Source organism: Pygocentrus nattereri, chromosome 9, assembly GCF_015220715.1.
Source record: "Pygocentrus nattereri isolate fPygNat1 chromosome 9, fPygNat1.pri, whole genome shotgun sequence".
Taxonomy (NCBI): domain Eukaryota; kingdom Metazoa; phylum Chordata; class Actinopteri; order Characiformes; family Serrasalmidae; genus Pygocentrus; species Pygocentrus nattereri.
The window spans coordinates 10,287,899-10,315,745 of NC_051219.1; the positions used below are offsets into that span (position 1 = coordinate 10,287,899).

Here is a 27,847-nt window from a genome sequence, read left to right on the forward strand (position 1 = left end):
ACACATTCTCCGCCTTATTGTGTTGTCGTTTAAGCGAGTACTGCTAGAACTATGTGCAAGAGAGGGAGAGAGAACGAGAGAGGAAGAGAGAGAGAGGAACAGAGAGCGAGAGAGAGAGAGGGACAGAGAGAGTGAGAGAGAGAGAGGGGCCGAGAGAGAGAGAGGGACAGAGAGAGAGAGGGACAGAGAGCGAGAGAGAGAGAGAGGGACCGAGAGAGAGCGAGCGAGAGAGGGACCGAGAGAGAGCGAGCGAGAGAGAGAGAGAGAGAGAGGGACAGAGAGAGAGAGAGAGAGAGAGAGAGAGAGAGAGAGAGAGAGGGACAGAGAGAGAGAGAGAGAGAGAAAGAGAGAGAGAGAGAGAGAGGGACAGAGAGAGAGACAGAGAGAGAGAGAGAGAGAGAGAGAGGGACAGAGAGAGAGACAGAGAGAGAGAGAGAGAGAGAGACAGAGAGAGAGAGAGAGAGAGAGAGAGGGACAGAGAGAGAGAGAGACAGAGAGAGAGAGGGACAGAGAGAGAGAGAGAGACTGTCTCTGAGTGGATTGTTGAGGGATTGTTTCTCGGGTTCATGCTGAGCTCCTCATGCAGAGGCCGACTCCACAGACAGCAGGTGATCCCCTTTTTTCTTCTCCTCTGTTCATCCTTCACTTTCTTCTCTCTTCAGATTATCCAAACTAAATCGAACTAGTCTGATAGGTACCTGATGACCTTGTGACCTCTAACATCTCATGGCTGTATCTGAGTTTATTAACTGTTTATCGACTGAAGTGTGCACGATTTCCACATGAACTCAGCTCCACCAACGCTCTGACTCCTCGGGAGTTCACCTGTGTTTATTACTGTGGGAGTAGATGTGGTCTCTGCTCTGTGTTTGAATGAGTCGTAAGGCGGTGTGTTACTCCGCTCCTTCACCGTTCATGAATGCCTCTGCACTGATCTGACCGGATCTCCTCACTTCCACAGAAACGGCTGATGTCATTACGGAGCTGGTGAATGGGGCTTTGTTGAGACCCGCGTGGCCACTTCATGCTTTCATACTGTAAAGTTTGGCTCAGTTTTGGCTGCGGGTGTTGAAAATTCCAGAGAAAATCTTAAGTGTTGCTTATGAAAGGTAATACAGCTGTGCCGTTTAAACAGGTTATGCTTTGATTTTAGCCTCCGTGGTTAGTTATAGAGATCCGACAGGATGTGACTAAAGTTCTCACTTATCAGTGTGTGCTGTTAACCTCACTCCGCTGTAGGGAGGATTTCATTGTATTCAGGCTCTGGATTTCTCTCGTGATCCTGCAGACATGTAGAATTTTCACTGCTACAGTCTGATTGGTTAGGTGACCCAGCCACGATCCATTTAGCTAATTTAAGTTTCCCCCTGAGCCCTGATTGGCTAGTGTAACTTTCCCACCTGTGCTCTGATTCCCTAGATGAATATTCAAATTTGATGGGCTGAAAATTCCCTCCTGTGATCTGATTAGACAGTTAAACTTCTATCCTGAGCTCTGATTGGCTAGAATTTCTATTTTAATCACCTTGCGAACAGATTGGCTAGTTGATTTTGTTTGTTGCAGTCTAACTGCCAGATAAAGTTGTTAGTCAAGGTTTGTGACTGGCAAATCGTTTGCTTTGACTGGCTAGAGGAAATTTCCCTATTGTGCAATCAGAATATTTCCTAAATTTTCAGTACAGCTATCTGAATGGCTGTAAATAATGGTGTTATCCATTATGCTATCCTACTGCTACAATAGGGCAACCAATGTTGGAAGAACTGTATGTGTTCTTTCTAAATATGTACCTCACTATGCATTGACATGTTCTGGTTAATACCGCCAAAGGTTCAGAAACACATTACATTTACGGCATTTGGCTGACGCTCTTAACCAGAGCGACTTACAATTTGATCATTTTTTACATAGGCAGGCCAAGGCGGTGTTAGGAGTCTTGCCCAAGGACTCTGATTGGTATAGTGTAGGGTGTTTGCCCAGGTGGGGATTGAACCCCAGTCTACAGGGTAGAAGGCAGCGGTGTTAACCACGACACTAACCAACCACCTGAATAGTGGTCCTACCTTATGGACCTTACAGATTCTTGATTATAATGATCTTGTGTTGATCACCTATAAGGGACCATCCATCCAAATAAAGCTAGACCCCATTAGCATAAGCCACAGTAGTGTGATCGGTTGGTCCAGTTGTCAGCAGTCAGCCGTGCCATCTCTTCGCAGGTGTGGGACTGAAGCATGTGAATCTAGAGGTGAAGGAGAATCACATGGCCCATCACACTGTCAGCCTCAGCAGCACCCACCTGGTCACCCGCAGGGGCCAGCCTTTTAAACTCCTGCTCCACTTCCACGATCCGGGCTTCAGCCGTCACCACGAGACGCTCACCTTCCAGGCTCTGTTAGGTAGGGGGCGCCAACCTCGGTAGAGCTTACATTCAACTCTAACTGGCTATTCATATGTTACTAAACCCAAGATCTAGACTTAATTTTAAATGAAGAGTCAGAGCTTTTGACCAATCACAAAGCAGATCACCAGATGTACAGGCAATGGGATGTTCAAGTTAGACCCAGCAATCGTATTAGGGTGGCATGTTAATAAGGATGTACTCAGCTGTAAAGAGTATTTAGCTTGATGATAAACGATAGACGTTACTGTACAATAGTAAATATTATTAGTTATACATTTTTGATAGTTACTTCATCTTACCTCATATAGCCTGCTTCATATAATAGCTCACAGAGTCACACCGCTGAAGTGTACTGGGCAAATTATTAGCGCAGTCTTAAATCTGTGAAGATTAACCAAATAATATGCATTATTTACTGGTTGAACACATTTTTAAATACAGTTTCAACCTGGAAAACTGAAAGTAATTTTATCCTGTTTTCCAGGATACATTATGTGAAAAATATTGTACATTTTGTTCCCTGAACTATTTCTGCTCTGTGCTGAGCTGCACTGATACAGAGATGTTTTTATGTGCCATTAAATGTTTTCCTAATATAAGAGGAGTCAAACTATAACATTCACCCGTATCTTACCACAAACAGGTGACCTGGCTGTGGAGTTCCCGGTTACATTTTCAGAGAAAGTGACCAACGTAGGATGGAAAGCCTGGATTTATCCTCATGAGGTGCTTCCCAGGTGAATCATCAAAAACTGTACTTTCCTGTTTATAAAATGTTTGTGGTGGTGTATTTTCTTTAAAAAATATGCCAAAATATGTAACTGTCCTTGTACTTTCACTCACTGACCACTTAAGTAGAAACACCCCCCTTGTACATCCACTAACTGGTCACTTTGTTAGAAATACCTCCCTTGTTTTTCCACTCACTGGCCACTTTATTTGAAACACCTGCCGTGTATGTCTACATGTTGGCCACTTTATTAGAAACACCTCTTTTGTATGTCCAGTCACTGGCCACTTTATTGGAAACACCTCTCTTGTTTTTTCCACTTACTGGCCACTTTATTGGAAACACCTCCTTTGTACTTCCAATCACTGGCCACTTTATTGGAAACACTTACATTGTTTGCCCACCACTGGCCACTTTATTGGACACAACCCCCCCTGTGCTTCCACTTACTAGTCACTCTATGCTGGTCAACAGGTGTGTGTCATTGCCTGTACGAGTGTGTTCTCCAGTCTCTGCTCCTGTGGGACTCCATGAACTGAAGTTGATCGTCCAGAACAGCCTCGGCCAGCAATGTTACAGTGCCTGCCGTTTCATCCTGCTCTGTAACCCGTGGCTGAAAGGTAGTGAAGTATTGAATAACTTTACTACGTTGGGCTTTGTGGTAATGGAGTAAGCTTTAGAGCTGAAAGTGAGATGATTCATTTCAGTGCTGAGTTGCTCTAATGCTGTTGGCCTTCAGGGTTTTAGTTTGATAGGCCAGGTTTTATATTGGAACATTTCTTAGAGTAAAGTTGTTCTACTGTGTTACTGGAAATGTGCTTTTATACAGGGTATATTAAATATTACATTTACAGAATTTTCCCCTTACCCCAAATGTAATCAGGGCTAATGTAGCTAAGCTTATAGCCAAAATATAGGCCTAAATCAGTACATATTTGTCTTACATTCCACCAATTTTTCATAATTATTACTGCATAATTGAATCACTGAGGTGTAAAGTCAATTGTTAAAATGTAAGCAAAGTCATTCAGAGTGGTTTGGTGTGAAATGGTTTATTGTAGCAACTCAGATTTCTTTACTGTGGTGATGGAACCAGGTGTCACAATGTCTACAATACAAATATAGACATTTTATTCACTATGCAAAACCACCAGTGAACCTACACGTCTTCCGAGTTTCTTTATGTAATGTTGATGATATTAAATTAGTGTTAAATAAAAAAAAAGATTTCTTAGGGGACTGTTTTCCCTACTACATCCTCCATGTAGGTGTCTGCCATTGATGGATTTAAAGCTGTACAATGTCAGAGGTTTTTGAAAAGGTGTTACTGAGTCAGGAGATATAATATGGTAAGCATGCGCTGCTGTGAGTCGCCCTGTAAAGCCTCACAGACAGAGGGGTCGAGTTGAGAGTTTTTCAGTCATGTCATATGTTTTCACATATTACCGTCACACACACAGACTCAGAATGAAGGTCTAACTTGATTTTTAATCAACATTATACTGATGAAGATAAGATGATAGTAGTAGATCATTCACTCACATCCTCAGAAGAAACACATCATCAGCTTGGGAACGGGATATAAACGACAACCCATATTACAAAGTGTTCTAGCGTCTGTTCAGTGCAATTACACATTTTCACCAGAGAGGTCTCCAAATCCCCAACACTTACGTAGTGAAGCTTTAAAAAGTATGTTTTAGGCGAAAACCTTCTGAAAACTGTTGCCAAACATTTGCGACCATTTCAAGCAATTACTTTCTGTGAGGGAGCTTTCAAAGACATTAAACTCTTCAGACATCTGGTTCCCATCACCACCACTATGAACAATTCTGACACTTAAGCCTTTCTGTTTTGATCATTTCAGCACATTAAACCACTAGAATTGACATTTTGGCCTTAACGACTCAATCATGCAGAAATTTTGAAAGATCAGTGGAATTTCACTTTGAGCAATCTCAGATAGTCTCAGATAGACTGTATGATGTACTGTTGTTTATAGAAATAGACAAAAGTTCAAACAGAGTTCAGGCCTCAAGAATAGATGGCTACTCTTTCTGCTTTCAGTCTAGTTTTCTAGATAACGTTATGCCACACAGAGGCCACGTTACTGTTGGACTCTGACTGGCCTGTCTGTGTTTCTGCTAGGTGACCCTGTGTATCTCCCTGATGAGGAGCAGAGGGAGGAGTATGTGAGGAATGACGCTGGCGTTCTGTATCTCGGCACACCTCACAACATCACAACACGGCACTGGGCCTTCGGTCAGGTACAGAGAACAAACTCTTTAGATAACACCCCACGTTACCCTTTGTTTTTCTGCCAAATAAATCTGTTTGTGTTGGTCAGACACTGACCATTGCTTTCTTATCTATTTTCCTTCCTCTTTCTCTTTGTCTCCTGCAGTATGAGAGTGAGGTTCTGGAGGTGTGTTTGAACCTGTTGCAGGTCAGTCCACAGCATGTGCGGGACAGAAGGAGAGACTACCTGCGCCGCTCGGACCCCGTTTACATCAGCAGAGTGATCTGTGCCATGGTAAGTCCTGAAGCTGCTGAAGAGTGAACGGCCAGTTTGTCATCACAGAGTTCACTATAAATGAAAACAGCCTGGTATGTATAATACAAGCGTGAGAGTGGTCCACCACCCAAATCATATCTGGTACAAGGGAGGTGTTCTCATAAAGTGGCCAGTGAGTCGATGTACAAGCGAGGTGTTTCTTATAAAGTGGCCAGTGAGTGGAAGTACAAGATGGGTGTTTCTAAAAAACTGGCCAGTCAGTGTACAGTCAATTCAGAATGATTTTTTTCTGAACAATTATTCATTTGTAATGTTCTTCATGTTGCAGATCAATTGTATAGATGAGCGAAGTGTTCTGAAAGGGAGTTGGTCAGCTGATCCTCAGGCATCTGGTAATGCTGTTGACCCTGAAGACTGGACGGGAAGTGCAAAAATCCTGAAGCTCTGGGATGCTGCATGTTTCAGGCCAGTGTGCTATGGCCAGTGCTGGGTTTTTGCCTCTGTCATGTGCACAGGTAATGCAAAGGAAAACTCAGCATTAGAGGGATCATATACTATATTTCCAAAACTATTCACTCACTCATCCAAATGAATTCAGGTGTTCCAATCACTTCCATGGCCACAGGTGTATAAAACCAAGCCCCTAGGCCTGCAGACTGCTTCTACAGACATTAGTGAACGAATAGGTCGCTCTCAGGAGCTCAGTGAATTCCAGCGTGGTACCGTGATCGGACGCCACCTGTGTAGTCCAGTCCAGTCTTGAAATTTCCTCACTACTGAATATTCCACAGTCAACTGTCAGTGGGATTATAACAAAGTGGAAGGGAACGACAGCAACTCAGCCATAAAGAGGTAGGCCATGTAAAATGACAGAGAGGGGTCAGCGGATGCTGAGGCGCATAGTAGGCAGAGGTTGGCAACTTTCTGCAGAGTCAATCACTACAGTTGTACCAGAAAGACTCCAGAGAGAAATGTGAAGAAAAATTGTTTAATCTAATAATGTTTAACAGTTCCCTTGTAAGCTAAAAGTTTGGCACGGGCCCCGTCATCAGCCCAGGTCTTCAATGTGTAGAGCCTCGCAGATCCTGCCGTAAAGGGACGGCAGGGGGCGGAGCCTACCATCTGGGCAAATCGAGCGGGGACCAACTGGTGGCGGCGGGGATGAAGGAGGGGAACGACGAAACGTCAGAATCTGAAAGCAGCAAAGCAGTTGTGTAAGTCGAGCCATTTTAAAGAGAGCTGGCAGCTTGTGATTGGTCAGAATAATTAGTGATGTAGCATTGGAGTCTCCCTGGAAGAACTTGCGCTAAAGCTTTCATACCTCCAAACTTCATGTGGCCTTCAGATTAGCTGAAGAACAGCGTAAAGAGCTTCATGGAATGGGTTTTCATGGCCAAGCAGCTGCATCCAAGCCTTCCATCACCAAGCCCAATGCAAAGCGTTGAATGCAGTGGTGTAAAGCACTGCGCACCAGTGCACAAAGCAAGGTCCCTAAAGACATGGATGAGTGAGTTTGGTGTGGAAGAACTTGACTGGCCTGCACCTCAACCCGATAGAACACCTTTGGGATGAATTAGAGCGGAGACTGCGAGCCAAGCCTTCTCATCCAACATCAGTGTCTGACCTCACAAATGTGCTTCTGGAAAAAATTCCCATAAACACACTCCTAAACCTTGTGGAAAGCCTATCTAGAAGAGTTGAAGCCGTTATAGCTGCAAAGGGTGGGCCAACATGATATTTAACCCTATGGATTAAGAATGGGATGTCACTCAAGTTCATATGCGTGTGAAAGCAGATGACCGAATACTTTCAGCAATATAGTGTACTGTTACACAGTGGGAGAACACAGTGGAACGCTGCTTCATATAGTATAACGAACATATCATTCTCTGTACTTTCAGACTGAAAAAAGCATTCATTAGAATCATCTAACACTAGAAGTCTGCCTGGAGTGTTTGCTATTTACCACGTTATTTTCCTCCGTTCTGAATAATAGTGATGGTGTCAAAACTCTAAATGGTTAGGTTATTCATTTTTTTCGACATCAATAGAAATTTAGAAAACATTTAAAAGAAAATTACACAGAAACTAAACATAGTCTAATTTTCAGTGTGCACTCTTTTCCTTTATTATAGCGTCCATTCTTTTCAGGAGACTTGCTTTCAGGTTTTTTCGAAGAAATCAGGCATATTTTACAAAGTTCAGTCTTAGAAGTTGGTTGCATTTTCTGCTTCTCACGATCCAACTAATCCTCAACACATTCAGTGGTGCTGAGGCTTGGACTCTGGGGTCATCAGTCTAATGTTCTGAGAACACCAGCAGCTTCAATCAGGAGTGTCCAAATTTTTGGCTCCCACACGTTAAGCCTGGCAGTGAATAACACTGAAACTCACGAAAGAGTGATTAGCAGTTTCCAGTAAAGTGGCCAATGAGTGGATATATAAGGGGTGTTTCTAATAAAGTGGCCAATGCGTGGACATACAAGGGAGGTGTTCCTTGTAAAGTGGCCAGTGAATGGACGTCCAATATTTACTCAATATTTATACTTTTTACTCTTTTCCTATTCAGTGATGAGAGCTCTGGGGATCCCTTGTCGCGTTGTCACCATCTTTAACTCCGCCCACAACACTAAGGGCAACCTGATTGTGGAGGAGTATTACACAGAGAATGGGAAGAAGCTGGACCTGTCCCAGACCACAGTATGGTAGGCCTAAAGAGACACACTCAGATACGTCCTGTAGGGAACACAGGCATTACAATCTCTGTAGGAGCAGATGTAACACTACAAGAGTGCTTTTGAAGCTTTGGCATTATATCTGATATTTCTCATGAAGACATTGGTTCTAAGAGTGTTAAAGGTCAATCAACTTACAGTACTGAGCAAAAGAAAGAGACCACCTTTAATTTATTTTTAGTCAGAATGGTACATTATTCATTTTTCAGCATCAGGAAAAAGGCAGAAAATATATTCAACGGCCACTTACACAGAAACGTCTATAACTAAATATAATCTCAAAGTTTTCCTAAGTTCAGTCTTAGAAGTTGGTTGAATTGTGTGCTTCTCTTGGTCCAAGTAATCCCAAACACATTCAGTAATGTTGAGGTCTGGACTCTGGACTGGTGGTCAATCCTGTTTCAAAAACACCAGCAGCAAATTTTTCTTTTTCACTGTAAACTTCTTCTCACAGTGGAAGGATGGACAGATATAGCCGCTGATGTTTTTCACATCTGAATCAAGAGTGATAAGGTGTAGAAGTGCTCTTTATCTGATGGGAACAGTTTTGGGGTTAAATAGGTCTTTCAGGTGGTTGTTAGGAGTTCCGTTTTTTGAACTCCTGTCTTTTCACTTATTTTTGTTTTAACCTTCCCTTTTCTTACGTAAGTGCTCCACGAATCCACGAATGACTTGAATTAAATAAATGTAGGGGGTCTCTGACTTTTGCACAATACCGAATTTTAGACATTTTAGTTTAGTGATTTTATCAAATGAAAGTTGAAAAGTTCTCATATTTCACTGGGAGAAAATTCAGCTTGTTTTGAGGAATAAAGCTTAAAGTAAATGTAATTATTTGACAGTTCAGTGTGTGGAATGGTGTGAAAGTAGCGGAGGCAATGTATAGGGCAAGATGGAGGCAGATGATCCGCTGTGGCGACCCCTAAAGGGAGCAGCTGAAAGAAGAAGCAGTGTGTGGAATGGAACAAAGCCATTCCTAGATGGGCTGCTTTAGATTTCTGGATATTTTTCCTCTGATCAGGAATTTCCACGTGTGGGTGGAGTGCTGGATGACCCGTCCTGACCTGGGCAGTGAGTTTGATGGGTGGCAGGTGCTGGACCCCACTCCACAGGAGAGGAGAACAGGTGAGAACCTGGGGAACATTAGTCATTCAAACACCTCACAGGATTCACAAGACTTCTAAAGCAAAGTACAACAGCTGTTTAAGAAGTTCCTACATTAAAATGCAGTGTGGACACTGAATCCACTCACACCAGCACAACACACTAACACACCACCACCACGTCAGTGTGACTGCAGTGCTGAGAATGATCCACCACCTAAATAGTACCTGCTCTGTGAGGGTCCATGGGGGTCCTGACCACTGAAAAACAGGTTAAAAGAGTCTAATAAAGGATCAGAGAAACAGATGGACTTAATCCTTAATTCTGCATCTCTAAAGGGTTAATGATTTGAATGTTCCTCAGGTGTGTTCTGCTGTGGGCCATGTTCTGTTAAAGCCATCCGGATGCGGAACGTGAACCTGCTGTATGACACCCCATTCATCTTCGCCTCTGTGAACGCTGACGTGGTCACTGTGGTGATGCGGGACGGCCGAGTGGTCAGCAGGAGAGTGGACAGGAAGAGAGTGGGCTCTCATATCTATACCAAACATATCGGATCTGACCGGCCACAGAGTCTGACCTGCAACTACAAGTGTGTCTTAGGTACGAACTTGATATGCAGGGGTGCCATCACTTTAATGAAGAGCAGCATAATAATAAAAGAAATTCAATCACTGCAATTATTCTGATTTTTTGCTTCAGCTTAAGGTCTATATTTAGTTTTAAACACTTTAAAAAGGGTAAATCCTGGTAAAACTAATTTTCTTTATTTGTTTTTTTTTTTGTGAGAGTTTTATGTACTACACTATATATCCAAAAGTATGTAGACACCCTTCCTAATTTGTGAGTTTAAGTGTTCGAGCCACAACCATTGCTAACACGTGTTTCAAATCAAGCACATAGCCTTGTGAGATTTGTGACTTTAAATGTGACACTATCATCGGATGCACCTTTATCAGAAGTTAGTTTGTGAAATTTCAGTGCTGCCAGATCTGCCCTAGACAACAGTAAGTGCTATTTTTGGGAAATGGATGCATCTAGGAGCAAAAACAGCTCAGCCATGAAGCAGTAGACCCATGCAAACTCAAAGAGTGGGGCCACAGAGGGCTGAAAAGCATAGCGTGTAAAATTGCCTGTCCTCCTATCTGGGAGCTTTGTGAAATGAATTTCCATTGGTTGGGCAGCTGCATACATACGTAAGATCACTATGTGCAATGCTAAGCATCGGCTGGAGTGGTGTAAAGCACACCACCACTGGACTGTGGAGCAGTAGAAACATGTTCCCTGGAACAATAAATCACTTTGATGATAAAATTTACTGTAATTTAATGGCAGTAGAGTTGCCAGTAAAGTACTATATACATTCATGGTAAATATGTTATGGTATTTTACTGTATATCAAATTTCCAAATAATTACTGTGAATTGACAGTACTTTACTGGAACCTCTATTGCTAGTAAATTACTGTTGCATTGTCTGGTATGTTACTGTAAAGCAGTGCACAGTGACTAATCTTTTATGGCATAATCCTGTAAAATAAAGTACCAGTATTTTACTGTAAAATAAGTACTGTAGATTTGTATAAAATGTTTAACAGTATAAAACTTTTAACAGTTGAGGTTTCAGTAGATAAAATCTAAACTGTTGAATTTGGGAGGGAAAAAACAAGAGAATATGGGGTGTTACATAAAAATTTGTGTTAAACATCTTGGCCTACTACAGAACAGTTAAAGCTAGTAAACCTGCAAAGAGGTAAGGAAAACACCTGCAATTGACTCCATTATAATGTGTCACGTTCTTCTTGTTTTCTGTATTTGCCCAGATAACCTGTCTCGCTGTGGAGAAACTGGACATGGTATGATTCCTTTTCTCCTCACAGTTCAACAACAGCTCTTTCTGTCATGTTTGAGGCACAACACAGTCCACATAAGCAAAAACCTCACCACCTCAACACTGCTGTAATGAGCCCAAGCGGTTTCTTTGCCTCTTCGCTCTTTGTGTTTAGACACGTCTCGGAGTCTGCAGGTGTCCTTGCGGCTTGACCGAGTGCATGTGATGGGGGAGGATGTTGCCCTGACCGTTGTAGTGAGGAACACCGGTCACAGTCTGAGAATGTTCAGTGAGCATGTCAACGCCCAGGCTAAAGTGTACAACAGAGGAGCGCAGCAAACGCTGTGGGAGACGCACAACCGATTGCACGTCTGGCCTGGAGAGGGTGAGGACATCAGCAAAATAGGAACATTTCGCTGGATTTATATTGAGGCTCTTCTGATCTACTGACACAGTGTATTTGTAGAGTTCAGTGGCAAACAGTGACTTATAGTGCTAGGCCTATATGTCAGGCCAAAAATGTCAAAAAACCTTTACAATAATGCTCATTTTTACTAGCTCACAAATGGGTTTTGCAATAGTATGTTAGCAGTAAGCTAATGCTTGTGCACATTAATCAAAATGTGTTTGTTGGATTACACTCTCAGTCTCTTATCATGTAAGTAGTTCATCCAATGTGTAAAGCCTTTAGTTTAGCTCCTGAAGTCCTAACCAATGAGAAAGCTCGCTTGGCTGCACCTACCTAGATACGACAATGAAAAAAATCCTAATTGGACAGTTTTTGGTTGGGTGTTTTAAGATTGACAATGAAACAAGAGTATTACTGTAACACTTGGAAAGTGTTAATACAACACGAGTGATCATTCTTTCAGTATAATTTACTAATTATTGCAAACATATTATATTTAGTTCCCAAAAATCAGGTCTTCTCCCTGACTTGGTAGTGTATTTACATACTACTGCATTACATGGAATGAGTCACCGATTGGGGATTGTAAATAGTGATGTGAGTTATAGGACTATAGCCATATTTCCATCAAATTTCTGCACAAATTCGATTGCTAGCAATAAAAGAAAGAAGAAAAAGAAAGGTTATTTCCATCAAACTGACTTTTATTGAGAAACATGCTTTAAGTAATGATGTCATTGCTGCAAAATAGTGTTGCTTCAGCACTAACAAGTTCTATTTCGCATGTTTCCATCTCAGTTTCTAGCAGCAGCTTGTGTACTTTTGGCTTCACTGACTTCCCCATAACCTACCAGTGAGGAAATTTGATTTATTTTGTTCTTTTATTTATTCTTTTATGTATTTTATATGGCTTTATATACTTTATATGGCTTCTCTGCCATATAAAGTTAGAAAGAAGGTAGTCTTTTCTGGACATCTGTTCCTGTGTAATAGATAGACAGACAGAGAGACAGACAGACAGACAGATAGATAGACGTAGCTGATGACAGGAGTTCAGGATAGTTTTTTACAATGATTTATATTCACTGAAGACAGAATGTAACAGACCTTTTGCCTGTTCTGTGTGTCTGTGTGCAGTGCTGCTAATTGAGCATGTGATCCCGCACAGTCAGTATGAAAGCAGACTGACCAGTGACTGCCTGGTTAACGTGGCCGCTGTAGTGGAAGACGAGAGGACACAAGAACACATGCTGGTGTCTGAGGAGTTCAACTTCAGCATCCCCAACATCTCCATACAGGTGTTCACACTGGACTCTTAATTAAAGTCATGCAGAGTGGTTTGTTGTGACGTATCGCCCCAAAGTTATATGTTCGTTTACTATCCAAAACCACCAGTGAACCTACACGTCTTCTGAGTTTTTATATCTAATATGGATGTTGGTAAAATGGGGGTAAATTTGATAAAAAATATGTTTTCTTTTAGGACTGTTTTGTCCCTTCATGTACCCCTCCACCATGACTGTATTTTAAAAATATATATATTGGACCAAAGAATTATCTCAGAAGTATCATTAAACATTATCATTGGCACAAGTATGATAATCGTAATGTGTAAGGGTTCTTCTATAAGGGGCTTTTAAAGTCATTCAACTCTTCAGACGTCTGGCTCCTATCACCACCACTGTGAAAAATTCGGACTCGGCAAGTTTCCCTAGAATGGAGAATTTCCCACCAAAGCACTCTGGATGACTTTGTTTACCTCTTAATCATCTAATTATGAAGAAACATGGATGGAATCCCATTTTAAGACACTCGCTAAGGGTGATTCAGGTGAATGAAGGCTTTGACATGAGAAGATACAGATGTTTTCTTTCTGTAGGTCACAGGTGGAGATACAGTGGTCCTGCATAAGGAACACAGTGCTGAGGTCAGCTTCACTAACGTCTTTAGCACCACCATGACTGACACCGTACTGACCGTGGAGGGCACTTCTTTGATCCAGGGCAAGCACCAGTCACGGTAAGGAGACCAACTAGGCTAGAACACGATGCAGGCTGATACACTGATAAATGCAGCATTCTTCAAAAAGCATTGTTGCCTTATAGCTACAGTCAACAACCGAGACATCTGATTAGCCTCTGCATATTGAGTAGCAGACAAGCTAAACACACCTGATTAAAATTTGAGCTTTCACAGTATTGTATGTCTTTCATGACCGCTAGGATTGGCTCCAGCACCCCCTGCGACCTTAAGGGAGGAGCGGCTTAGAAAATGTGTGTGTGTGTGTGTGTGTGTGTGTATGTCTTTCATAATCACCAACATTTTCATCTGAAGACTGAAATGCTTGAAATTTAAGACAAAAAAAGTGAAGTGTAGCCTCTGAAAATGATTATCAGCAGCCTTATCAATTCATTTAGTCACTTTTAATACATTTTCAAAAGCTATTTGTGTAGCCAACGTCTACATCTGGGTTGGATTGTCCCAAGTGTTTGATTCATTTCAGGCCTGGTGGTCTGACAGCAGTCAAAGGCTTCTGGGCACCGGCCGCACTGGCCTGGTCAGTAACCCACCCCCGACAGCTAACCCCTTCAGTCATTTACAGGCTAGTTTAAATTTAAGTTGCAGGCTAAACTGAACAAAGACATAACATTAGTAACCAATGACAGAGGTTTCAAATGAACACGTCTTGTCTGGAGCAGTTAAGGGTGATAATGTTCATGCTTTCATCTTTGGTTCTTGGCAAAACACTGTTTGACTCTTCTGTGAGTAGATGTGTCCAAACTTCTCACTGGAACTCCACATGCGTTAGCTCACTCAGGTGTGTACAGGACCTGAGAGAAGCCAGTGCATATCATGGGGGAATGTGTGGAATGCAGTTTTGGCACGTTGTTGAAAACTGTTGAACGCTTCCATCTCCCGATACGTCCGTCATGAACTTAACACCTTTGTACTGTATCAGACATCAGACATTCTGTTAGCCTTCTGTTTGTATTGTCTGGACCTGTTTGGCTGGATCTTTTAAAGTTGCATAAGGGCGTCTGCTCTTTTGGAAACAGGGCTTTTAATCACACAACCCTTCACACTTGGCTATTTTAACCGATTCTAGGTCAGCGGTCGTTCTCAGAAGTCCAAATGAGCATCAATGACCAGCAGACACAGCTGCTCATCACAGATTGCTAAGCTAAAAGAGAGCAGGACTGTCTGTGCACAAACAATGAACTGACAAAAGAACAGTTTGGCAGATCAACTTGAAATAACCCCCTTTACCCTGAATGTAGTCCATCAAACATGTTTGGTGTCTTAAGTTTCCATTTTAACTGGAATATTGAAGCTACAATGCTAATGTAGCTAGTATTGGAAGCTAATTACCTACTGGATTAGCATTGTGCTAACTAAATCACCTCAGACTTCCCTCAAACTGTGTCAAAGCGTGAAGTAAACTCTAATAGACTTTCTCGGGTGGTTTCTGACACTGAACGACACACTGTTGTCTATAAACAGCGGACAAAATCCACAATGCCAGGCTATAAGATAGCTGCTATGGCTAAAAACAGCAGTAGCAGCTGCCCGTATGTCTGAATTCTGTCCTTAGATGTGTATATATCTAAAGTGTGTGATGATTCTATTGCTTCTTAGCTACGTTAGCCTGGTAGCTCCACTGTAAAAGCAAAGAATCTGACTTCAGACACCAAACATGTCTTGGCTGCTCAACTACATTTGAGGTAAAGGAGAAGCTATGAACATGAGAGTTTTCCCTGAAGTAATCCTTGAAATGATGAGAGTGGACAGTGCTAAAAGGCTTAAAGGGGAAAACCAATTAGCATTTCTGAATTATTTTAAACATTTTCCGAATAATCATACGGTTACAGTGTAAATAAAGTTATTCCGATTGGTTTGATGTGAAATGTACAGAACTTTTAGTGATAGGAACCAGATGAATGTTCAGATGAGAGTTCAGTGCCACTAAAAGCTACGTCAGAAAGAAATATTAAACAAAATGGTTATGAATGCCCCTGCGATGGACTGGCGACCCATCCAGGGTGTATCCTGCCTTCCGCCTGAAGACTGCTGGGATAGGCTCCAGCACCCCCCCGCGACCCTGACGGAGAAGCGGCTTAGAAAGTGGATGGATGGATGGATGGATGGTTATGAATGCGCTGCCGGATGCATGTTTTATTATCGTTTTGTTTGACCTAAACTGTACTTTTTAAAAGCGTTTTGGTGGAGAGTTACAGGCAGGGTGCTGTAATACCAAACATTACTTACACATAAAAACTCAGGACCATTAACTGGTCATTCTGGATAGTAAATAAAATGGCTGTATTTGCATTATAGACTTTGTTACCCCTGGTTCGTATCACAGTACTGTAAAGAAATCCAAGTCTGTACGTTTCTCTGCCTTAAAATACATCAGCTTAAACCACTCTGTGTGAATCTTTACATCTCAACGACAGAGTTATGCTTCTATCTGCTCTCTTTGTAGACTATATCTGTTACAGCCGGGCCAGGTGATGAAGACAAAGGTGACCTTCATACCTGTCGTGCTCGGCGTGAAGGCGCTGCACGCCACACTGACTTTTAGAAACCGTCCAGCCCTCGTCATCAGAGAAACCCGTAAAGTCTCCGTCAACACAGCTGCTTCCACAGAAGACAATGAAGTACAATATTTCAGAGAGAAATGCTGTTAAAACTAGTGTATAAAATGTGTAAAAATGATCCAACAGTGAGAAATATGGAGCGATGTTTTGATGATATGGCTGATAATATCAGGCCTATAGAGACAACAAATTAGCAAGCTAACCAACACTAACACATAGGCCATTCCAATTTCTTATTTCCACCCCTAAACCTAGTTGAGTGTCACCTATGACAGTTATTTATTATAGCCCATCCCTTATTCTTCGGTGCTATGAAGCTGAAGTCAGCTATTTGCCAGCATCTTGTTCAAATTTTCCTGTTCCACCTTAAGTGGCGGCGCCAGAACAAAATTGCTAAAGCATTTAAGGTGGAATGGTAAATTTAGCTACCCAGCTACCAAAACATCAGCAAACTACTATTGATTTTTGTGCATTTTATGACGGAAAAGAACCATAATATAGTGAAATGGTGGGTGAAATGGGAAAGTGTCATTGACCTGTGGGTTAATGAATGAATTTATTCATAAATACATTAGTATGAAAGGCCTGAAATACAGTTTTCAGTGTTTTTTAAGTGCACAATTTCTGTTTATTAGTTGAGTTTAACTTATTGGGAATAAAAATAAAACTTAAAATATAAAATGGGCCATAGTGTTTGCACATGCCACATTTTATATTTGATTATTTTCCCTAATATGTTAAATTCAGCAAATAAATGTGTATTTATTTGCTGTAAATGTGCATTAAAATGTGAAGAAGTGTTTTGTCTGTTTGTCGGATTAAAATCAACAACACCTGTAAATTGACCATTTGACCACAATCCTAACAACCACCTGCATGTGCAACATATAAATATCTAGAACAAGCCTGAATGATTCTTCATGCAAAAAGTTAGGTTCTCTGCCACTGATGTCGTATGAAAAACTTGTAACCGAACTTTGAGTTTGGTTACAACTTTTCTTTATCATTTTACAGCATTTGAAAACGCCAGCTGCCCTTTACACCATATGTTCATGATATTTGAGATCATTTGAAGACTTTGGTGTCTACAGTGTTGTCACGCAATCACCAAGGATGCTTTGGGCTGATGTATCAGTTCTCATATTCTTTTATTTTGACTGCACATTCAGAAAAGACTGTCACGGTTTCATTCGTCTGGTCTGGTGTGATTCCTGAAGTTCTCGACTGGTGCTAGAAAACATTAGAACTTACTTGTTCTTCTCACAGTTTCAGATTGATAGAAACACCGGTGGATTTCTTTCAGATGTGATCTACTAGGTGTTTCAGGTGGTTGTTAAGATTCCCATTTTCTGTGTACTTGTAATCATTTTGTACTCTGATCTCCTGAAAATGCATAATTTGTACCTGACTAGGAATTTAATAAATGAAAGATGGTTTCTTATCAGTTCTTTACGTTACTCTGAGCTCTATTGAATTAAAAAATAACCTGTCATCAAGAATACATGCACATGCAAGAAACTTGCCAGATGTTTAAAGTATCACAAGTGGCCAGCGTATGGTTCTACTTTAGCAGCTATAGCCAATCAGCAGCCGGTCTGGGGGTGAACAGAGTGAAGGCATTGAAAAAAGAGGTTATTTTATATGTTCTTCACAGATAATGAGCAAAGGCCAATAAATCTGAGGTTGAAATAATAACGCTGCTCAGCTCATGTCTCACTTTATTAACCAGCAGCTCTTTATTGACTCTCAGTGCTTCCAATGACACCCCCCCACCCCCATGATAAGAAAACTAGCCACACCTTTACAATAAGAGTACCTAGTAGAATAATCCCATGAATCAATGGGATTCATTTTAAAATGTTTGCTGTTTCTAGCCCTAAAAAAATACCACATACATTATATTAGTTTCTGGTGGTGTCCAGTAGACTGTAATGGTATCTTTGTGCTTTTTTGATGGGTTGACATGACAGTGTACAGGACTCTAATGGTTTAACAGATTCCAGATGTACTATATGTGATGGTTTCCTAATGGAATCTAAAGGTGTCCTACATGAAACTAGTGGTCTCTAATGGAAGCATTAGAAAGCAAATTCATCAGGATCTAATCCTCAGGGGCCTTTTTTATCATTTAAATTTAATGGTTTCAAATGGTATGAAACTTACTGTGTGTGTCACAAGTCCTCTGCTGTTTGTGATGGTGCTGGAATTGTCAGCTCTCACCACAGGAGGGCAGTATTGATGCACGTGTGAATTACAGCTGCACCGCTTCATCGCTCTTTGAAGCCGTTCCAAGGATATTTTCATAGTGTCAAACTATTTTTTTTTTGCTTTTACTGTACATTAACCTTAATGTTGCCTGTTTCCCGCCCCATTTAAACTGGAATGTATTCTAAATCACCTCTGTGTTATTTAGCCGCGAGCTGCATGTTCATCATCCTGAAGGCTGCAGGGCCGATAAATCATTTTCAACACTGTAACCTGCTTTAAACAACGCTAAAATGGCAAATATTTATATATTTGCTTGTTTTATTGTATATTTTGCCAACTGACAGTTTTATTTGCCTGTTGTATTTGGAATGAAAAATGATTTAGGTGATTTTGATGAATGCGGTTTGCTAACTGGAGAATGCATGTGTGTGAGAGAGAGAGCAGGAGAGAAAGAAGGATAACGAGCAGATTCTGCTGGCCTGCAGAAGAAAGGAATATTAAGTAAATCCATGTATTCATTAATGATAGATTAGCTTAGCTGGAAGGAACTGATGATTCGTTGGGCCTCGTCCTGGCCAAGGACGATTTGGCTCAGAGATTTGGATCAATCTTCAAGTGATATTGAATGCAAAGCCACCTGCAGAACTATAGGCAAGATTCAACTGCATTATTAAAGGGGAATTCCACCCATTTTCCAGAATTTCTGCATAAATAAGTCTTAAAGATGTAAACAAAGTTGGTCAGAGCGGGTTGGTGTGAAACGCTCAGTTCTAGAGAGTCTGAATTGTTCACAGTGGTGGTGATAGGAACCAGACGTCTGAAGAGTTTAATACCTCTCAAAGCTCCTTCATGTAAAGTTATTATACAGTAATACAGAAAATAGTTATGAATACACTTCATGTCTGAGACAGCGTTCCATGATAGTTTTAAAAGAAAAGATTTGGATTTTTAAAGATCTTTTCATGGGAGATGGGTGCCTGCAGAGTGTTGTGAAGCACAGTAGTCATATTTTTGAAAACATCAGCATTACAAATTGCTGTTGTCCGAAGGAAACCTGGTAAATGGTAACTTTACAGGAGAGGGAAAAAACACACTTCACTTTGAATGTAAGTCAATGGAGTCAGACTTTTTTTCCAAGTCATTTTGGGCCGTTTCTTTTGGTCCATTCACCATGAAATTTACACACCATATGAAGGACAACAGGCATTTTAAATTATGTCAAAAACAGAAAATGGAGATACAAGGTTTTCTTCCGACAGCAGCGATATAAACACTCAGAAGACATGTGTGGGTTTACTGGTGGTTTTGGATAGTTAATAAAATGGATATATTTGGGTTGTAGTCATTGTGACCCCTGGGTCCCATCAGCACCACTGTGAAGAAATCAGCCAGTAAGTTTCTCTATAATGGCTTTAAACCAAACCATTTTGAATGACAGCCACAATGGGCCAAATGAAAAGACTCAAAGAAACGGGCCAAAATGACTTAATAATAATAAGTCTGGTTCCACTGACTTACATTAAATGTGAAGTAAGTTTTTTCCTGTTATCATTTTGGAGATACGAGGTTTTTCCGACAGCAGCGATCTACTGGTTTTGCTGGTGATCAGCGATATCAGTCAATGCTGGCATTTCTAGCTGGGTGGTGATGGTGGAAGCTATGCTAATATGAGGCACATCCTCACATGGGCACGATCAGACTGCACACTCACTGATTTTCAGACAAATTAAATGTCAGGAGGAGCAGGATCGCTGGAGCGCCTTGAAGAGCGCAGACTATCATAAATTATTAACGGCTCCTCTCTTCCCCGCAACCATCTCTGAAAGAACCGTCACGCCGACATTCGCTGAGTGAAGGGCGAAGCTTTCTCAGCTTCACACAAGAGTTAAGATTAGCCTCACCCATTTTTCCCTCAGCTCCCTGCCAAAATGTTTTCTACAAGCTAAAAACCACATTAGCATCAAGATCCACAGTCCTGTGGACAGCTGACAACAGGTGTGAAAATGCCTGCTTAAGTAAGAGTGCTGCTAATGTAATGAGAACTTGATTAAATACCAGTAAAACTATTAAGGTATAGCATTTCAAAAAGCAAACAAGTGATTAAAAAAATACTGTGAGTTGCTTTGAGCTTCTATTAGTCTTATAATAAGAAAGAATTGTCCACTGCTCTAGGTATTACTGGCTTTAATTGCTACATAAGGTAATCTTTTAACCTAATTGCCTTGAATGTTCTCTTACATGAACTAAATTAGTAAAAAAAGCACTCACAGTAGAACATATAAACAGTAGCTTTAGGTGTAGCCCAATAAAGACCTACCATAACCTAGTTGTTACAACCCTTTTTCCAAAAAATTGAAATTTTATTGTTTTTGAAGAATATATGCCCACATATTTTTCATTTCATAACCCTCAAAATGTTTTCAGTGGTGACTGGTCTGGACTGCAGGGAGGCGAGTTTAGCACCCAGACTCTTTTAATACGGAGCCCTGCTGCTGTAATACATGCAGAATGTGGTTTGACATTGTCTTGCTGAAATAATCAGATAACCCAGAGAAGGTGGCAGCATTTCTGGATCCTGTTTATATATGGTGTCTTCTTTGTGATTTAGAGTTTTTACTTGCATTTGTGGATACAGTGACAAACTCTTTTCACAGAGAGTGGATTTCAGAAGTGTTTCTGAGCCCATATAGTGATTATCACTACAGAATCATGTCTGTTTTTAGTGCACTGATGCCTGAGGGACCAAAGATCACGGCCAGCAAATATTAGTTTTTGGCCTTGTCCCTCGTATACAGAGATTTCTCCAAATTCTCTGAATCTTTTAATGTTATTATGTACTGTAGATGATAAAACAACAGAGGTTCTCTTTCTGGTTCCAAAATTGGCAAGTAATAAATGATCAGATTTAATTTTAAATCTAGCTGACTTTCTAGTTACACCTGGCTCAGCAGCAAAAAATCTTGGTGTCATCATTGATTCAGATTTATCATTCAATCAACACGTAGGCAGCATCACTAGGACAGCTTTTCTACATCTTCACAACATTGCCAAGATAAGAAATGCCCTATCTCTGCGTGATGCAGAAACACTAGTGCCTTTATTTTATTTTAATTTTTCCTTGCCACTGTCACCCCTGGCTTGCCCACCTGGGGGGTTTTACATTCTTGTTAAAACTTTGTCTTTTCTGGAATTCTGTGAAGCTGCTTTGTGACAACATTAGTTGTAAAAGTGCTACAAATAAATTTGATTTGATTTGATTTGATAAAAGCGAACGTTCTTTGCTGTTTTACGCTGAGAAAAGTTATTCTTGAATTGTAGCATTAGTTGATCATGCAGTCTTTCACAGAGTGGTGAACCTGTTGTCACTCAACCACCAGGTGTTTTTTAGCATTAAAACTTTACCAGCCCCGTCCCAACTTTTTTGGAATGTGTTGCTGGCATCAAATTCAAAATGGGCAAATATTTTTCAAAAAACAATAAAATTCCTCAGTTTCAATATTTCATATGTTGTTTTTTGTTGTACAACCCCAATTCCAATGAAGTTGGGACATTGTGTAAAGCATAAATAGAATACGATGATTTGCAAAGACGTTGCTTGGATGGCAGCAGATGTTGCTCCAAAACCTGTATGTACTTTTCAGCATTAATGGGGCTTTCACAGACGTGCAGGTTACCCCTGCCATGGGCACTAACACCCCCCCCCCCACACACCCCCACACCATCAGAGATGCTGGCTTTTGAACTTTACACTGATAACAATCCGGACAGTCCTTTTCCTCTTTGGCCCGGAGGACACGACGTCCACGATTTCCAAAAACAATATGAAATGTGGACGCGTCAGACCACAGGACACTTTTCCACTTTGCGTCAGTCCATCTCAGATGAGCTCGGGCCCAGAGAAGCCGGCGGCGTTTCTGGGTGGTGTTGATATGTGGCTTCGCTTTGCATGGCAGAGTTTTAACCTGCACTTGTAGACGGAGCGACGAACTGAGTTCACTGACAGTGGTTTTCTGAAGTGTTCCTGAGCCCATGTGGGAATACCCGTTACAGAATGATGTCGGTTTTTAATGCAGTGCCGCCTGAGGGGTCGAAGGTCACGGCCATTCAATGTTGGTTTTCTGCCTTGCTGCTTACTTGCAGAGATTTCTCCAGATTCTCTGAATCTTTTGATGATATTATGGACTGTAGATGATGAAATCCCTAAATTCCTTGCAATTGCACGTTGAGAAACGTTGTTCTTTAACTGTTGGACTATTTGCTCACGCAGTTGTTCACAAAGTGGTGAACCTCGCCCCATCCTTGCTTGTAAACGACTGAGCCTTTCAGGGATGCTCCATCAGGGATTTGCAAATCATTGTATTCTGTTTCTATTTATGTTTTACACAACGTCCCAACTTCATTGGAATTTAAGTTGTACTATTTTCAACAAAATATAGGGTTTAAATGATCTGCACATCATGTTACAATCCTCAGTTGTAATTGCGTAATTGCATTCTATATATGTTTACATTTTGCAATGCATCCCAACTTTTTTGGAAATGGGGTTGTATATGTTTAAGGTTAAAATCTTATCAAAACTAGCACAAACCAATGTCACAGGCATCACAAAGAGTGTTCATGACCATTCCGTGGATCAGATGTCTGCAAGGAAGCTTTAACCTCTTCAGATATCTGGTTCCTATCCTCACCACTGCGAACAACTCTGACTTGAGTTTCTGACTGACTGGTTTTCTCTAGACTGAAGCAGCTCACATCAAACTACTGTGAATGACAATGTTTACTCCTTAGCCTTTTAATTATACAGAAATTTAGAAAGATCAGAATTACACTTTAATCAGATTCAGAAACTTACCATAAAATGCTGTATCATATACTCTAATGAGAGCAAATGGCATTTAAACCTTTCCAGCTCTGCTTGGTATCCATAATGATCATACCTGCAGATTAGCACGGTCATCATTAGCGTCGTTAGCTGGTCAGTAATGTGCTCAGTATCACATTTTAAAGGTCTGTCCGCTACAGGCGCTCTGCTGAGTCATCTCCATTTGAATCAAGTCGTATCAGAGCCATTCCGATTCAACCTCCCCCCAAAGTGAAGCGATGTTGGTGAGAGAAGAAAGTAATAATAACGCGGACCGAGCTCTGCGGTAGCCGTTAAGGCCACCTGGATTGTCTGTCTCATTAGCTTAGCGGTTAGCTTGGAGCCACTGCAATTAGCCGAAGGTAAACTGTTTCCCCAGCCGGCCGGGATAATATGAGTGAGATAGCAGTGGTCAGCGCTAATGGGAAAGGATGGATGGTCCTGCCTCTGGGATCTCGGCTCGGCCTGGTGCCACAGCATCGATCTCTCTCTCTCACACACACACACACACACACACACACACACACACACATATATAGTGGCATTGTATTGGCCTCAGAGAGTGAGAGTGAATCTGCTTCATTTCAGCAGTTCTGTTAGTATGCAGCACTTCAAGTGACCTTTAATTTGAATATGTTGTCCTGTTTTCTGTGGTGGACCCCCAGGTTGTCATTTCGTCACCTTAGGAGTTTCCATAGTTACCTCCCCTGAATATTAACACCTGTTTCCTGTCTCCACATCATTAGGGCTAGCTATGAATACACAATGTTTCATTGTAGCCATTGCAAAGCCTTGCTAGTGCTGACATTAGTATTTCCTAGCTATTCTGTAAGCATCCAAATTCTACAGTTGTTGCACATTTTGGTGTATAGTGTTCTGTGTAGAGGTCGCTTTAGCTTATTTTCATTCAGAAAGGTAACGAAACAGATTCCAGTCCCAATTCCGACTCTAACAGTCAATTCCAGAACAATTTTGACTTCAAAACCAAGACATATACACTGCTAGAAATAAAGGTTCTCTGCAGGTACATTTTTACTTATCAAGGTACAAACAATGTAAATGTTCCCTCAAAGGTACAGCAGTGGTTTTAAGGTCCAACTGTGTACCTTGAATAGGTTTTTCCAAGTGAAAAGTGAAAAACAGAGCAATAAAATAAAAGCCCGGAGAGAAGATGGGGTGTGGAGTGAAAACAACTTAGAAAATATCATTTCAGTGGATTATGATGCAGTTATGTTCCCTGACTAAAGGCACTGAGATGTACCCTTGAGGGTACCACCACATTGACAAGCGTCAGTGACAGTTAAGTACCTTATTTTCCGAGAGTGTAGAAGGCCATCTGGCAAAAACGAAGAGTACAATATTAACTATATTTTACTTTAGCACTGAGAATTCGCTGAGCTTACACTAGTTACATTAACTTAGCTCACTAAGTACCCGATTCTCTTCTGTGATCTCCTTCAGGTGGGTAGATGTTTGATTGTAAGCCAATGTATCATCACATATATTACATTTCACTCTGTGTCCCTTGTGTCTAGAGGAAAATACAGCTGGACTATCGACGTACAATCTATTTTACAGGCTATTATAGGCTATCTAGACAATGATGGGAGAATATCTTGTTTATTTGTGCAAACTTCAATGTCACAGTGTGGAATCAACTCCAAAGCTTTTGATTCTGGAATCAAGGAATTGATTCTTATTGGGATTGACTTCCAGCCCTATCCATTCCTACTTGGTAGCTAGACCTCCCCTAACACACAGTGCTACCAAGCTGAGAGGATTAAGGCTAGCACGTGCTTGCTCTGAGACTCTTCAAGCTCCACCACATCTCTTCAAACTGCCAATAACTCATCATCTTTGGATTAGCTATCAGATGCCTGCACTGGTCAGCGTTGTGCTGTGCAACGAGGGAGAGGGAGGGTCATCAAATCATGCTTTTTTTGGACTCCTGGCTGCGAAAAACTGTGGCATCACCAATGAACTCCAGTCATGATCTCCTGCGTCCATTGGATTTGTGAGAGAACTTTTTTGAGGGATGTTCTTAGCAAGTATGAAATGTTCCAATCAAATGTGCTGTTTGCTCGTTTATCCTAAATGTGGTTGATCAGTCAAGACATTTTTTGGTGTCTTAAGTTCGCGTCTTTAGTTTTGCGTTGCAGCTGTAAGGCTTGTATTGCTAACAGGTGTCGGAAGCTGAAGCTTGTAGCCCACATGTTTACATTGCGCAAACTAAGCTTGCAGCAATCAGCGCTGACACTGGCACTTCAGTGCAGTACCATAATAACTGAACTCCAGTAGAGATGCTTGGAGATATAAGCATGAGTGAACAGGATGCATTTACCGGACAAATAACTTGAGACATTCGGACGTGAGACAACATTTAGCACCATTTTTGCTGAGACAGTAGCTGCTGTGTGTTTATGTGTTCAAACCACAGGTTTATGTATATGCTGTTTACTTCCAGTTTTGCACAATGAAAATATTTAACATTTACTTCAGCTGATTATATACTAGGGCGGCACGGTGGCGTGGTGGGTAGCGCTGTTGCCTCACAGCAAGGAGGGCCTGGGTTTGATTCCCCGGCTGGGCGACCAGGGTCCTCTCTGTGTGGAGTTTGCATGTTCTCCCCGTGTCTGTGTGGGTTTCCTCCCAAAGACATGCAGTCAGGCCAATTGGATGTGCTAAATTGCCCCTAGGTGTGAGTGACTGTCTGTGTCTGTCTGTCTGCCCTGCAATGGACTGGCGACCTGTCCAGGGTGTATGCTGCCTTCCGCCCGAAGACTGCTGGGATAGGCTCCAGCACCCCCCTGTGACCCTGACGGAGAAGCAGCTTAGAAAATGGATGGATGGATGATTATATACTAAGTAAATGCCATTCATTAAATCTTAGTATGTTTTATTTGTGATAAAGAACAAAACTTTTATCAACATAATATATTTAAAGTAGATTATATAAATATTAGGGCTTATAACTTGACTGAGTTCGATAGAATTGGCATCGTATCAGTTGGTTGGTCAGTGTAGTGGTTAACACCTTTGCCTTCTATGCTGTAGACTGGGGTTCAATCCCCACCTGGGCAAGCACCGTACACTATACCAATAAGAGTCCTTGGGCAAGACTCCTAACACCACCTTGGCCTTCCTGTGTAAAATGATCAAATTGTAAGTCACTCTGGATAAGAGCGTCAGCCAAATGCCGTAAATGTACTCGGTACTGGAAGGGGTAAAAGTGGCATCGGCACATCCCTAGTGTAAATTGCTTCCATAAATAATGACACACTTGCTCCAAACCTTAGAGTTGGTAGGTAATCTTTAACATACTTGCTAATGTGGTTTCCGAGACTGTATGACACACTGTTATCTATCAAAATGTACTAAAACTATTTAAGCTGGAAAAATGCATCCGTCAAGCTAACTATTACAGGTACTGGCTAGGCAAAGCACCCGTGTCCATTTACATGTGCTTAATAATCTGCTAACTGCAGAAAATCAGATTTTGTCAGTAATTATTAATCGGTGTGTTTATATGCACTTGGGTAATCAGATTATGGGGAACTCCATGTCTACATGGGTCAGGCAGCAAAGTAAACTCATAAAGTAAAACTCAAACATCATGCTGTGGCTGTTTTTTTAGCCACTTTACAGGAAAAATTGAATACACATCATCTATAAAATGAAGAACATTTCAATTCCTACCTGTTTTTCAGGTGCTGTGTTAAACACTGCGGACTGTTTTCAGCACAGGGCTCTGTTTGTACACATGAGCAGTGTGAGAAAAATGAAAGAAATCAGAGTAAGGGTACGAACGCACAGAAAAACCTGAGGAATTACCTAAAATCCAGATTTCTTTATCAGATTTCTCAATCAGTTTTCTAGGCTTTAATCCTATCTAAGAAATTAAAGTATGCTGTTTACACGACCACTGAAGAAACCTGGTGAAATCTGATCATAAGTGGATTATTAGTATGCATGTAATTGCACTGAGTATGTCATACAGTCTCAGAAACCTGCTCAAGACCTTGGTGGTGTATCAGCTTCCCTTACTTGTTAGCTACATTAGCCTCACAGCCTCACAAACAAAAAGAGACTAAAGAAAAGAAGAAAGGAAGGTTTTTAGTAGAGATTTGAAGGAAGACATACTGTAGAAGAGCAATTATGAAACGTGGAAGGTAGAGAATTCCAGAGTTTGGGGGCAGCAGCACTGAAAGATCTGCCACCCATAGTAGAAAGTCTAGTGAGGAGTTCAGCATTAGAAGATCGGAGAGCCCGAGAGGGACAGTATAAAGACATGAGATCAGAAAGGCATGTCGGAGCCAGACCACCTAAAGCCTTGAAGGTAAAAAGAAGGATATTGTACTTAATCCTTGAACTAGGAAGCCAATGCAACTTTCGAAGAACAGGAATAACATGAGCTGTGCGCTTGGTGGAGGTAAGAACCCTGGCTGTACTGAGGTTTT

The 27,847-nt window shown here is 41.3% G+C and overlaps 1 protein-coding gene across 1 annotated transcript; it reads left to right on the forward strand.

Moving 5' to 3' along the window:
- The first annotated feature begins 454 nt into the window (after window positions 1-454).
- Window positions 455-16,971, forward strand: LOC108442807 (protein-glutamine gamma-glutamyltransferase 5-like). The gene is made up of 15 exons (XM_017723026.2): window positions 455-608; window positions 2,217-2,396; window positions 3,045-3,138; window positions 3,606-3,751; window positions 5,280-5,398; window positions 5,536-5,664; window positions 5,975-6,161; window positions 8,215-8,350; window positions 9,402-9,505; window positions 9,848-10,087; window positions 11,307-11,339; window positions 11,490-11,699; window positions 12,861-13,021; window positions 13,603-13,742; window positions 16,207-16,971. The coding sequence occupies exons 1-15, from the start codon at window positions 581-583 to the stop codon at window positions 16,409-16,411; spliced, it is 2,112 nt and encodes a 703-aa protein (XP_017578515.1). The 5' UTR covers window positions 455-580; the 3' UTR covers window positions 16,412-16,971.
- The last annotated feature ends 10,876 nt before the right edge of the window (window positions 16,972-27,847 follow it).

Coding starts and splice junctions, on each gene's coding strand:
- LOC108442807 (XM_017723026.2), top strand. CDS start 581: ATGCAGAGGCCGACTCCACAGACAGCAG. Junction 5,665..5,974: donor GCAGAGTGATCTGTGCCATG/GTAAGTCCTGAA, acceptor TTCATGTTGCAG/ATCAATTGTATAGATGAGCG. Junction 8,351..9,401: donor CTGTCCCAGACCACAGTATG/GTAGGCCTAAAG, acceptor TCCTCTGATCAG/GAATTTCCACGTGTGGGTGG.